The sequence below is a fragment of the Crocuta crocuta genome, unplaced genomic scaffold (assembly GCF_008692635.1).
Source record: "Crocuta crocuta isolate KB4526 unplaced genomic scaffold, BGI_CrCroc_1.0 scaffold101, whole genome shotgun sequence".
In the NCBI taxonomy this organism is placed as follows: Eukaryota; Metazoa; Chordata; class Mammalia; order Carnivora; family Hyaenidae; genus Crocuta; species Crocuta crocuta.
In genome coordinates this window covers 4481236-4495042 of record NW_027527956.1, presented here as the reverse complement: position 1 = coordinate 4495042, position 13807 = coordinate 4481236, and the positions used below count along the sequence as shown (strand labels likewise).

The following is a 13807-nucleotide window of genomic DNA, read 5'->3' as shown; positions in this document are numbered from 1 at the left end:
TTTAGGGGGGGGGGGGGGGGAGGAGGGATTTAATTAATCCCCAAGCAAAACTGCTTGCTTTAACTCTCAGGGAGTCTCGGGTTCAGTATCTCTGAAGCTTCTGCGTGGGGGTAGCTCTGACTAGTGACACAGGCCACTTGAGTCTTGTGTTCGTCATCTTCCCTCCGAGGACCCACTCCCACCACTCGCAGAAGCACCAGAATCTTAGGACTGATTATTTCCCTGTGGAGCGTTTGATAACCTGATTTTCATCATCGTTTAAAATTCTAAGATAGTGAAAATGACAAGGGCAGAGTATGGGCAGCCATTTTAAGTTGTCCAGAGGGTTTCACTGCCTCAGTTCTTTACCCTGAGCACCACCACCCCCCCCACCCCCCAGCAGCCTCCTCGGGCTCCTTTGGGTTGTGGTTTCTTCCTGCCCAAGGCCCATCCGTGCCCAGGCCTGACTTCATAGTGTTGCTAAGGCTTTCTAGACACTTTCGGGCTCTGATAATGTTTTGTAAAAGTGTGAGATCATAGAAATGTGGATAATGGGGTATTGAGAATGCACCTCAGTGTCATTTATTTGGGCAATAAATGAGAAAAGAGGGCGAGAGACTTGAGAAAATCTTACAGGGCTTGGTGTCTCAGTAAAGCCCTGGAGAAAGGCCCCAAGCACCAGGACGTGAAGGAAGAGGGTGTGTGCGGGAGCTGAGGGCCAGGCAGGAAGGAAGCTGATATTTCCTAGTCCAGTCTCTCCTTCGAGGAGGAGGAGGAATGTGTGTTCTTTCTTATTAGTAGCTAAGAACACATTCTTTTTCTCTTATCTCCTTTTATCTCACCAAAGGATGTGCAGTCCTGCGTGTGGATTCCCAGTGTGTGAATATGACTGATGTGCCAGGGAAGTTAGGTTCCTGTACCCTGGGGTCTCTGATGCGTGTATGTCATGAGGACTGTGGTAGCCGGAACATTGCAGTTGGGAAAACGGGAAGATAAGGGTGCGGTTTGCCTCTTGTGCGGGACCGGTGCTGGTCACCTTGTATCTGGGGATGAACAGCCAGTTGTTTTCTGGGTGCCGTCTACCTCTCTGATCTCTTCCCCCCCCCGCCCCCCCTTAGTATGCCTTCAGAAGTCTTGCTGAAGATCTTTTCCTACTTGGACGCCGTGACCCTGCTGTGTACGGGATGCGTGAACAGGCGTTTTTATCATCTGGCCAATGACAAGTAAGGGGAAAACCAAATCTCTCTATCATCTTTGATGGCATGTTGATGGGAGTCATGAAGACTAGTAAGACTTTTTAAACTGTTTTTTAAAATTTAAAATAATTTCAAAAGTGTGTTTAAACATAGATGGAACATGTCTAATACTTTAAGTGGCCAAACGGCATTTTCAGAGATTTGCGTTTATATGGTCTAAAAAAGAATATCTTTGCATGAACTGAAAATGATCAAACTTGCTATTGGTATAGCTGTTGTCTCCTTTATGGAAGAATCTCTCTCTGTGTGTGTGTGTGTGTGCGCGTGCGTGTGTGCGTACCCACACTAGCAGGTTCAAGGGAAATAAGCATGTTCCTGACAGTAGTTCGAGAATGGATGTAGAGTGATTTTTGTGTCTCTTTCTTAATGACTGTTTATAAGAGGTGAAGACATTTCACCAAAGCAAAGTGCAGGAAGGCATTTTTCATGAAAGAGATCCAGTATCCCAAACTGTAGCTTTTTGCAGTGTTCTCACTTTATTTAAGGATAGAACTTTGATTAGTTGGATAAGATGATAGATTATAAATTGCTCAGTATCTCTAGATATCCCCTCTCCCCACTGAACTTCGTAGGCCCAGACTATACAGGCCCTGGGCATTCCAGGGGATTTGGGCCACACCTCTAGTAATATTCTTTGCATACTTTTATTATTGATTACATGCCTGTCCCACTTTCTTGGGAGTTGTCCTTTAAAAATCCGGGCTTCTGATGAAATTATCTTCATGTTTATTTTCTTTTTAAAGGAAATATCTTAATGGCATACATCGAATTTTATTTTTAAGAGTCCTAGTGTGATTTTACAGTGAGACTTCAAAAAGGGCCTGTTGACGATTGAACTGGTAAACAAGTGTTTGCAAACAGTTGATGGTACTTTCTAAGCGTTACTTCTGGAGAGGGCGGGGCTGCCTGCTGTAGCCAGTGACACAGAGGACTTATGGCGAGACCTGTTTGGAGGGGAGGGGTCGCCCCGATACCCCCCTTACATGGGCGGGGTGCTGCCTCCTCCGTGCGTGTATTGCGTCCCTCAGCCTGAGCTCTAGGCTCCGCCTGCATGGGGGTAAGAGGGCCGCTCGGTCAGGCTGGATCGGGATCATCACGTGGAGTTTTTATTTTCCAGCACTCTGCAAAACACTTTATCAGAGCGTTAAATTGGCCCCATTTTGTCAACAACTTGTCTGATTGAAGTTGTTCTGTGCCTGACTGGTAGTCAGAATAGCTAAATATGCTCTTGTCCTCAAATCCACCTTAGTTTTTTTTTTTTTAACAGGATGGGGCATCGGGTAATCAAGAAATGAATGTGTCTGGGTTTTGAGTACTTGTAAAAAGCATCTTAGACCTGACATTTGTGTTTTATAAATAAACACGCGCAACAGTCTGCACAGTATTTTAATTCTGCAGGACGTGCTTTCTGGACGTCCCTGTGGTGACTTCAGTGGCTCTTTGTACAGGTGTCAGGTGTGGTTGTAACTGAAGGTGTGTGGAGCTCATGCTCTGTGTCCCCGCAGACAGTGTGTGTCTTGTAGTTCGGGAGCGCGGGCACACGGACCGGAATAGTCAGCTGCAGTTCCTGTGGTGCTGATGTGAGAAATTTGGGAACACTTATGTGGAGTAAAATGATGAGTAAAATAAATTTTGAGGAAACTATGAACAAGCTTTTCTGTCAGGGAGTTTTAAAAAGTGTCTACTCAAGGGATTTTTGGCAGAAGAGTCTCAGGCTTTATTTACCTAGATGCACTCAAATAATCTCCAGTTTGCAACTCAGCTCACGTAGAAAGCCCAGAAATTTCTGAACTGAGAAAATAAATACCTTAAGGCAGAAAACTTGGTGTGAAATGATTTTGTGGGGGGAGAAATGCTTTGAAAATGCATACTAGAGAGTGATGTCCATAGAGGTCTGATTATGAGTTTGCTAGAAAGTGAGTTTGGTGGAAAGTCCGTGTCTGTCTTGGATCAAGGAGACCTGTCCGCAGGTCGCATGTCTGAGAAGTGTGCCTTGCTGCCGTGGGGAGTCCTCGGTGAGCCGAGCGCTTCGGGGCCCCCGGGATGCCCCGGCTTCCCCTCCGGGCCCCCTCTGCAGGGGCCTGGCCTTCTCCCAGCTGCCATTCCATCCCGCATGGCACTAAATAGAAATGTGGAGACATTTAGCAAGTAATTACACTTACTTAGGTAAAGCTCACCTTTTATAGTAGGAATTTGATTGTAGCCCCTGCCTCAGCTTCCCCTAAGAGAAGTTTCTTTCTTTCTCTGAAGGAGAGCGTCAAGAGGGGCGCCGTAGGCTCACTTTGGCCCCTGCTGACTAACTGCCACTGCTCCTGTGACTTCCTGTCCTGGTCTGATGAGCGGCAGGGACACAGGCCTGGGTCCGCCCTGAATTTGAAGTCAGCCTTGTGGCTGATTGGCTCTCAAATTTGGATAAATTATTTGGTTTCCTCGAGTTCATTTCTCTGTTACTGAGGAGGCTGGGCGGCACAGGCCGTGAGCGTGTGAGCACGGGTTGAGGCTGCGTGGGCGCCGTCCTGGGTCTCCAGCCCCTCCGTACAGACTGGTCTGGCCCGGGGCACTTTGCATCGGGGCCTCCTGACATTATCTGTTGAGTGGGGACAATAATAGTAGCTGCTTCGTGTGTGTTGACGACTAAAGTAGTCCGCGTTTACAGAGTGCTCCAGTAATGCTTAACGCTGCACAAAAAATATTAACTGCTTTTCCCTCATGTTTTGCATTCATTATGCAGTGAATTTTTCATTTTCTTCTCTTTGTGCAAGCATTACATGTTCATTGTGGAAAAATTAAAACATAGAAAACAAAAGGATCATACAGTTCCGTTGCTGTTGGCATTTCTTTGTGTGTGTATGTATACATATTTCCTTTCCGGTCTTTTAAAAAGTGTTCATATTTAAAATAACGCAATAGGAGTCACGTTTTATATTTCTTGTTATTTTTATGTAACTCTTTATTCAGTGATTGCTATAGGAAGGCAGCGGTTTGGATAATGTCAGATAACATGAGATCACTCATTTTAACTTGACCGTGGGTTTAACTTGACCATGGGCGACAGGCTTTTCCTTCCTGTACGGGTTTCTGGTAGGGAGGGGGTTGACCTGGAATTCTAACACGTGAACGACTGTCATGGTTCAGTTTGATTTGTGCATGGAATTGGACTGTTTACAAATGATTGTGCATCTCTAACGTGTCACTCCTGCAGGCATATGACTGTCTTTTAGTTAATGTTCCTCCTCTCCCTCAGTTTCCTTTGGATCAGAATCTATTCAGCGGCCTTTTCACCTAAAAGGTCTAATTGGAGAGTTAATTCAGCAGAGAAGACCACAGGATCTGTGAACGTGCCGTCGGCTAAGGATAAAGAGGCTGGCTATTGGAAGAAAGAATATATCACAAAGCAAAGAGCATGTGTGAGGGCAGCGCTTGCCCAGGTTCTCAAGCCTGTGAACCCTTACACGGGCCTGCCGGTGAAGACCAAGGAGGCCCTCAGGTACCCAGCTTCCTGTCGAGCCACGGGTGCACCGGGTGCTCCAGGGGGCTGTTAACATCTGCACGTGTGTTGCTTCATAAACAGAGATGGTCTGAGCTCAGAGTATGGGCATTTAAGGACCTACATTATACTGCAAGGGGACTGTCTTTGGTATCTTCCTGTGTTTCCATGCATCCGTAAGGTATATAGTGTCTTCCTATTTCATATCAACGGTCTGATGTTTGTATGAAAAGCAGAAATCACCTAGTCACCTGCAACAGTAAAGCAAGAGAGTCCAAAGCATCCTCCCTTCTGGGAAGAACTTTGTCTCGTGTGTGTATCGCCAGTTCTGAGAACATAGTAGACATTCAATGAAAGTTTGTTAGGTGAGGAGAAAAAGTCTAAAGAGAGGACCATTGATGAAATTGATGAAACGAAAATTTACATCAGGCACTTTCTGAGAACTTTGGCTTTTCAGGAACTANTGGGAAATAATATTGAAAGAAAAAAATGGAAAAGAATACATCATGGAGCACATTGACCTTTCCATAAACGATTCATCCGTGACGATTACATGGTATGGCAAAAACTGGCCACGGCTAGCCACGTTGTCAACCTTAGACCTGTGTGGTGTGACGCCAGCTTTTATGGAGCGGTCTAAAACCCCCTCCCAGAGTGGGTAAGTACTAATTCAACAGCAGCTTTGGGTGAGAACATCTTATATGTAAATCCTAGTTGTTGTTATTCTTTTTTAAAAAATGTTTATTTATTCATTTATTGATTTTAGAGAGAGCGCATGCACACGTGCAGGAGGGGGGTAGAGGGGGGTGGAGGGGAGAGAGAATCCCAAGCAGGCTCTGCGCTGTCACCACAGAGCTCACTGCCAGTCTCGAACTCGCAAACTGGGAGATCATGACCTGAACGGACATCACGAGTCAGATGCTCCACCGGCTGAGGCCCCAGCTGTCTCCGTTGTTACTATTCTCCTAATTTAAAGATGCTGCCAGTGTCTTTTAATTTGATTGCATATTAAAGACTTCTCTTGCATTCTGGATCACTGTAGCAGAGAAAAAGAATGGATTTATCACATTCATGGTTAGTTCTAAATTTAAGTTCCCCATATCTTGGTTGTCTATAACAGAGAATAACTTTCTAGATAACAAAGAGAATAATTTTCTAGTTAACAAAATTCCTAGGTGATTGATGGCTAACCTTTTGAGCTTTTTAGTTTTAACCATTTTGATGCAAAGGCATATAAAACTACTCTATCTTTCTTTTAGTAAATGGTACCATAATTATAGTTTAAACATTAGGACATACAGTACTTATTTTTATATGAACTGACCGGATGTGTGCCCTTGTGCAAGTAGCTCAGTGTTTCTGTGCCTCAGTTTTGTCATGTGTGAAATGGAGTGATGATGATGTTGGTGATGAGTATTTAGCATGTGTGGCTGCTGTGAAGATTAAAAGTGGCATCAGTCGGCTGTGTGTCCGTGCGTTCTGTCCTGAGGGCCCCTGTGCTGTGTCCGTGTGCGTTAGAAGTTCCTCACTCTTCTCGCCATTAGTCACTTTCTCCTAAGAGCCAGATGCCGCCGGCGGCAGCGTCCTCACGTCCCGAGGCAGCGGGCGCCCCTGTCCTTCACACACGGGTTATAGCTGCCTCTGCAGGCGTGGCTTCCTGCCCCCAGCGGCCCTCTGCACGGCCTGCAGCCTTGGACGGCGCAGTGGCATTGGCCGCGTCATGGCTCCAACCGGCCCGTGCACCGTGGCCCCTCCTGTGGCATCTCTCACACGTGTCCTCGTGACGGAAGGTGTTGTCCGTGGCAGGACAGCGTGCCTTCAGGGCTCCCCCGGAACCACCGACTCATTTTTGCAGCTTGGCAACCGCGACCTTGTTTTGGCTTCTGCCATCTGGGGTGTGTCAGGGATCACACCCCTGCTTGTCATGCTGGAAGCGGGAGGGCCTCGGGCTTCTTAGTGCTGTGAGGCCAGGTTTGATCGGGCTCTGAAAATAGCCTTCATGCTCCGAAGGATGACATGTGAATTATTTTCCCTGATTACATTCCTGAAGATACTTTGGAAGCACTTTTACTTTAAAAAATTTTTTAATGTTTTTTTATTTTTGAGAGAGAAAGAGACAGAGCATGAGTGGGGGAGGGCAGAGAGAGAGAGAGAGAGGGAGACACAGAATCCAAAGCAGGCTCCAGGCTCTGAGGTGTCAGAACAGAGCCCGATGTGGGGCTTGAACCCACGAACCGTGAGATCATGACCTGAGCCGAAGTCGGATACTTAACCGACCCAGACACTCAGGTGCCCTGGAAACATGTTTACTTTTGTAAGTGGCACCTCTATTTGGATAAATCTCTGAAATTTCATAAGGTATCATGATGGACACCAGATCTTTCTAAGGCAGCATTTAGGTTTTATGCTCTATGGAATTATGTTTGGAGAATCAGTCTACAGTCTCTGTGCTAATTTGACAGAACAATTTGTTACTTGGCATATCAGGAAGTATTGTTTATATGCGTTAGGACAACACTGTTAACCTGAGCTAAGCTGGTCACAGAAGATGAAGTGGGTGGTGCTGAATGGAGGAGCTCAGTTACGGAGGCTGCGCTCCTGAAAACTGCCACCTGGGTCAGGAACGCTGGCTTCTGCATGGTGACAAATGGCTAGAATTCATTGGGAAAATTGATTTATTATAATTTGTTTCCATTAAAACTGAGTGGACTTTAGCCAGCATTTGATGAACTGTGGAGAAGAGACACTAGAAGTGTTTTTCAGGAATTTGTGTTGATGGGCTCTTTTGTTGCAGGTCTGGAAGCGAATGGGTTTATCATGCAGAAGTACAAATCCTCATGTATCTGTGTGACAGCCAAGGAAAACTTGGTTGTTATTTGTGTCTGTTTTGTTTCCTCGATGAGGATTTTTTCAAAAACGGTGAAAGCCTTATTCGTGTTATTTGCGATTTGAATTTCCCTGTAATTTATACCTTTCTAGTCAGGCTCATTAAATTTTCTGTTCTAGAAGTCTTCTTCATTCTGTGGTTTCTGCCGTACCTCCCCAGATTTGGGAGGAATGTTGAGGAGGTATCAGCCTTCGTTTCTCTCTCATTAGCCTGTGAGACCAAGGCACACGGGGACTTAGCGTGTTCTCTGTGGAGTCATCTGAGCTGCTCTTGAGCCGTGGTGAAGACTGTCCTCACTTAGGGCGCGCTGAGGAGTGTAAGGGGAGGGCTTCCACACCTCCGCCCGACCTCATCCGTCTGCACTGATAGTCATGGTGGCCGGGACTCCCATTTCTGAGCAGCTTAGGGTTGGATTTAAGGTTTCAACTCCAGTTTCCTTGATGCCATACTCGTGTTCCCAACTCTGTGACTTCCTCCCAGCCTATTCTGCCTACGCGGAGTGTACTTTGAGATCGTACATCACCCACGTGTTCAATGACCACCTCTCCTCAGCCAGTGGTTTTCTGCACAAAAAGTCCTTTGCATATTGAGGGAGGGACCAAGGTAGTCTGGAAGCTACGGATCTGGTTTTGATGCTTAAAGCCCCCTGCCCCCCAACCCCATGCCTCCCTGTGAAACAGATGAAGTCCTCCGTTTTCTGATTCACTACATAATGAACATTTGAATCGCTGTCTCCAGCCAGCTTGTGCCTTAGTGGCTGGAGGGGAATGCTTGAATGCCATGCGGCCACAGCTCCTTAGGGACTTCCCTCCAAAGCTGAGCTGTGCTAATTGACCATTGAGATCTCATCTCCTTTATAATTTCCTGAACTATCTCTAGGTCCTTGGAAATGACATATATGTTTACCATTGTAGTGCTTCTAGACTGTTTCATTCTGTTGTTCTTAAGTCTCGTGATGAACAGCAGAGTTGCATTCCCTTACACATCTGAGTTATTACTTACTCTCAGACAGTAATTGTAATATAGAGTTCACAGTGGATCTCTTCATGAAAGTCCTCAGGATTTTGGATTAAATTCATTTTCCAATATTAAAATTTCACTCTCTCTGAGTTATCCTTGATAATAACTTTGAAAGATATGTGCATCTGCTTCCAATAGCCTACCGAGATCACCTGCTTTTTTGTCACATCAAGTATTTCATCTTCGCTTATGTCTTAGTTCCCTCAATCAGGATATATACAATTACAGTACATACGAGAATCTGCTTTTGATTGCAGCGTTGTGCTGGGCTCTGAGGGGCAGAGAGCAGAACATGGCTCTTCCTCAGCCTCGTGGTTCCTCCACTTCTGACTGGGCCCTTGAGTGGACAGCAAGAGCGAGGAGGAGGGGAAGGAAACAGGGTTGGGTGAGAAATTTGCGTGTTTATTTACATGACTGGTTTGTGTCCCCTGACCCTCAACGCACCGTATTAGCAAGGCGCCCATTGTTAGCGTGCTCTTCAACTGTACCTTTAAGTTCTCTCGAGAGGATTGATAACTGCAGTTGTGAAAGCTCACTTCTCTCTTTCCTTTCTTTGGCATGGATGTTCAAAGGCCTCGGTGGCATTCTTTAATTGCAAAGTACAATCTGAGTAACTTAACCGAATCCACCACGATTGGCGGGGACAGACTCATTCGCATCTTCTGCCTGCACCCAGGCCTCCTGGTGGGGCTGTGGAAGGTAAGATTTGGGTCCCTGTCCCCCCCGCCCCCCTGGATTCCACACTCACCCACCACTGCACGTGACACCAGATGTGAGGTCCTGAAGTAATTCTCTCTTCCCAACCTCGCTTTTCTAGCTAAATGACCCCTGTTCTTGGAGGCAACTCCGCTGCTCTCCTGTCCTAGATGACGAGCTACCTATTCCTGCCTGGATGCTTTTGTTCTCATTATCCCGGTCATGTCCTGGGAGGCTCACCCCTTCTCCTTCCAGTCAGTCCACGCTCCTTCCTTCTTCAGCCCCAGCCTGCAGCTGCCCATCTCTCTCACTGCACGTTTAACCAGTGTCTACCCGTGTAGCTGCAGCCTGGAGTGTAACCTGCCCTTCAGGGTAAAGTGTCTAAAGAGTTACCCCTTCCCAGTCCTTCTGGGATTGTTTTCTGGGCAGTCACGTCAGTGAAAAGCAAACCAGTGTGACGTTTCTCTGTACACCACACATGTGTTGAAATCTGTGGCTTTGGCCTGTGGGTGTTTTAAGACAGAAGTTCACAAATGTGATTTTGAGGATAATAGCATGTGTGTATAAATGACGACTGGACGGAACCAAGGTCAACGGCATTGTTCTTTTGTCATAACTTTGTCTTTCTCAACCTGACGAGGCAGTCACTGTCCCTCTCCCCTCCGCGTGAGGGTGACTTGTGGCCCAGGTCGCAGTTTACCTGGGGGCTGTTTCCTTGACTAGAATTCATCAGTGTGCTGGCCCGCATTGTTATGAGGACCCTGGTCCGTCCGATTGTCCTCGGGCGGGCTGCTGCCGGGTGGGGCCTCAGCGCGGCCATTCTGGGCACCTACACCAGCCAGCGTCAGCTGTGAACTTGGGGAGAAGTGGATGTCTCTTCCTCTCTGGTCACATTTTCTGCTGCTCAGCCTGGTGGGTGACTGTCTTCATTCCCAGTTGCTTTGTCAAGTCAAGCGGGTACTCAAGAGAGGAATGCATGCCACTCATGTTCAGTGTTTGTGGAATTAATCCTGTATATGTGAAGGTCTTACCAGTACTGTCCCTCTCTTAGAAAAGAGTTGGAAAGAATCTGGAACTAACAATGTGTATTTTCACCATCATCCTGTCTAATAGAGTATTTTGATATTTCACAAGTGCTGGGGTGTTAATCCTTTTAGTACCGCACGTGCTGCGTATTTGGGTGAATTGTGGCCTCGCTGTCAGGATGACACAGAAGTCTTATTGGATAGTAATAATGTATCGGCAGTAATAACACATTAGTACTGTGGTAATCGTACCAGTTATACGAAACTATCTATCTGTGAGATGAATGTGCTGTGATCTTCACGACGACGTGGTGAAAAATTAAAATATTTCTGTTGAAAAATGTATTCTTTCTAATTAACTTTTCAGAGGGAGGAAGAACTGGCTTTTGTTACGGCAAATCTTCATTTCCATCAGCTTGTGGAGAAGAGCACATTAGGCTCGGCCACCGTGTATGTATTTTTATGTGTATCAAAGTTTCGTACCATGTAAAGGATTAGATGTTGATGCCACCTGAATATCCTGAGAATAGCTACAAAGATATTCTGTTTTTAATCAGTAGACACAAGCCAACAAACATAATTACTTGGCTGTGGCTAAAATAATTGGATTATTCACGAGTACGCATTTTCTGTATTTGCTCTGGGTTGAGGATTAAGTCCCGAGTCAGGGCAGGACGGCTTTGTTACTGCAAGGACCCAGCACATCAAGATGCTTCCCGTCTTGGCACTGATGTGCGTTTCCATATCCTGCAGGGCCCGCAGATGTGTTTTGCTGAGCCTGGCACCGTGCGTGTCTTTCCATGAATTTGTAGGTCTTCGGGGTGGGAGGGGGGCGGTATGTTTTTCATATCACTACACCCTTCAGACTCTTTTATTCTTTTTTTTTCAATTACCTGAAAAGCTTTGAATGCTTTTGAGTTTCTTACCTTATGTAGTAAGGTTTTTCTTATTGAATAAAACTTGGTTCGTCATCATGTTGGGTCTTCTGCCCGGCGGCTTCCTGACCTGGAGGTCTGTTGCTTGGGGCATTTTCCTGCTGAGCCGCTCTGTCCCCTGGCTACTGAGGCCGTGAGGAGCGGAGATGCCTCTCAGAGCTGCTGTGCTGGGCAGGGCGCGGAAACACAGCCCCCCCGTGGTGACCTTGTGGGTGCCTGTTGAACTCCTTCCTTTGCCTGTTTGTAGAGAAGTTGGTGAAAGGAACATAAAGTGGTTCTTCCGAGTCCCTGGTGTGGAGGGTTACTGGGAATGGGATTCCTGTTGAGGACTGATAGGGACCGGTGTTTAAATGGATGGTGATATTTTTACAGAGTATTTTTAGTTCAAGCATTTTGTCTCTGGTGTTGACAAACCTGTGTGTGTGTTTTGTTTTGCTTTTTAGCCCCTACGAGCTGCCCCCTCACACCCCCCTTTTGGATGACAGCCCAGAGTATGGACTGCATGGCTACCAGCTCCATATTGATATGCACAGCAGTGGAGTTTTCTACCTGTGTGGCACATTCCGCAATCTCTGTACCAAGAAAGGTGAAACTAATTGAGTTTTTGTTTCAGTATGAAGTTAAAAGGTTGGAGACAACAGGGGACCAATTTTTATATCTGAGTTAAGAATAGTTTCTTAACTGATCATCTGTTGGCTCTCTGTCTTCCCAGACCCATACCTCATTCTAGGACTTGTGGAATACTGTGGCTGGAGCTAGTCTCTTTAGCTTCTGGCTCCTTCCTCACCATCTCTCTGCCTTCTGGAATGTTCTCTACTCATCTTTTCTGCTGATCCTTCCCTTACTGTTTTGCCCTGCCATGCCTCTTCTCTCTCCCTGAAACTTTGTCCCTTCTTTCTCCAAGGAATTTGGTAAACTTGCCCACAGGGCCAGTGTATCCCTTGCCCAGGATAAGAATGAGGAGAAACCACCCTTCTGTACGTACTGCGTCCATGATTATCATGGTTAGCCACCCTGAGACAGAGACTGGAATAGGCAGCGAAGGGAGGGGACCTCAGCCAACTGAAAGGGAAGAAAGAAGTTTGGTGTAAAGAATTGTATAGATTCAAGTTTGACATTTTTGGTAATAATATTTTACAGGGGACATTTTATACTCCATTTCTGAATATGGTGTTCCCCCAAATTGTTTCATCTAATAGATTTGACATCCATTACTAATCCCTTGCTTAAGTCCATTTCTTTTAGAGTTAGTGATTTTCTAATTATGTCAGTATTTCTGCATTTATTAGCTGAAGCTTTTGTAAAATACTTACCCACATCAACTAGTGAACTCCTGGAGTGGCAGGGTAAATGCTTTCATCCTTTCTCTTTTGACCACCAATGTTCTGAGTGAGAAATTGATGTGTTCATTACCTCCTATGGGTGGAAATTATTTTGAGTGCACACTCTTTCTTTCTGTCTTTGTCGTTTAGTGACATTGTGGTTTCTTGGTTTCATATTTATTTAATAATTTATAGATAATTATAGACATTATTCTATTTGAGGCTAAAATTGTCTTTAGTTTGATCAGTGAGATCTACTTCAAGCTGGCTTCTGTGCCCTTTTGATACGCCTCCATTTCAGTCTTTGAGTCTTTGCTTTTTGACCCAGGACTTCTAGGTTTTTCTATGCTTATTAGAATTTTATTAAAAATATGTCACATGTATATCATGACCTGAGGTGAATTGACACCTTTGTTGTTGAATTGTCCTGTCCAAGAATGTGGTGTGTTTTTCATTTTGTTCAAAAATACTTCTATGTCTTTTAGGGTGTTTAAGAATTTTCTTTATACTTGTTTGCTCATTTCTTATTTAGATTTTTAGTATTTCATTTTGTTACTTCTCTCCCATTATATCTTCCAGTCGGTGTGTAATGTTTTGTGTGGCTTTGGTCTCAGGTCACTCCTGATCTCATAGAAAAAGTTGGGAAATATTTCTCCCTCTTGAATTTTTTGGAGGATTTTTCATAGAATTGGTAGTACTTCCTCCTTAAGCAGTTGGTGAAATTTACTCAGGAAGCCATGGAAGCCTGGAGTTTTCTTTGTGGGAATGTTTTTAACTACAGTTTCAGTTTCTTTTATGGACATAGGGTTACTTAGGTTATCTGTTTCTTCTTGTGTGAGCTTTGGTATTTTGTGTCTTTTAAGAAATTTGTCTAAATATTAATTGTGTTAAGACTGACCAGTGGGTTTAAGGGGATTATTTGGCCTGCTCCTTCTATTACAGATTTCTCCATGAATGTTTACCAAATGATGGAGACCTATATTCATGATTTTATTAGAGATTGCAAAAATAATGTTTCCCTAGTCCTACCATTCCTTCTATGTCTATTATCTAGAATTCTTCTATAAGGAAGAGTTTTCTCTCACCAACTATTTACTTAGCTGGAGTATAATTAGTACAGGTAAGGTAGGGTCCACGCTTGAGTCTTTCCCTTTATAGAATAGTGATTAATGCTCTAACAGTCTTCAAAATGACTTAGAG

The 13807-nt window shown here is 45.1% G+C and overlaps 2 protein-coding genes across 2 annotated transcripts in view; one reads left to right on the top strand and one right to left on the bottom strand.

Annotated features, from left to right (window-relative positions):
• CNDP2 (carnosine dipeptidase 2) overlaps window positions 1-13807 on the bottom strand; it is a 560556-nt gene that overhangs the window by 298101 nt on the left and 248648 nt on the right. The gene's annotated exons all lie outside the window — the stretch shown is intronic.
• FBXO15 (F-box protein 15) overlaps window positions 1-13807 on the top strand; it is a 47314-nt gene that overhangs the window by 9407 nt on the left and 24100 nt on the right. The window contains exons 3-8 of the mRNA XM_077752723.1: window positions 1098-1202; window positions 4480-4722; window positions 5180-5380; window positions 9202-9328; window positions 10718-10800; window positions 11729-11871. Coding sequence (XP_077608849.1) covers window positions 1099-1202; window positions 4480-4722; window positions 5180-5380; window positions 9202-9328; window positions 10718-10800; window positions 11729-11871 — 901 coding nt within the window. The 5' untranslated portion in view covers window position 1098. The remainder of the gene's footprint in view (window positions 1-1097; window positions 1203-4479; window positions 4723-5179; window positions 5381-9201; window positions 9329-10717; window positions 10801-11728; window positions 11872-13807) is intronic.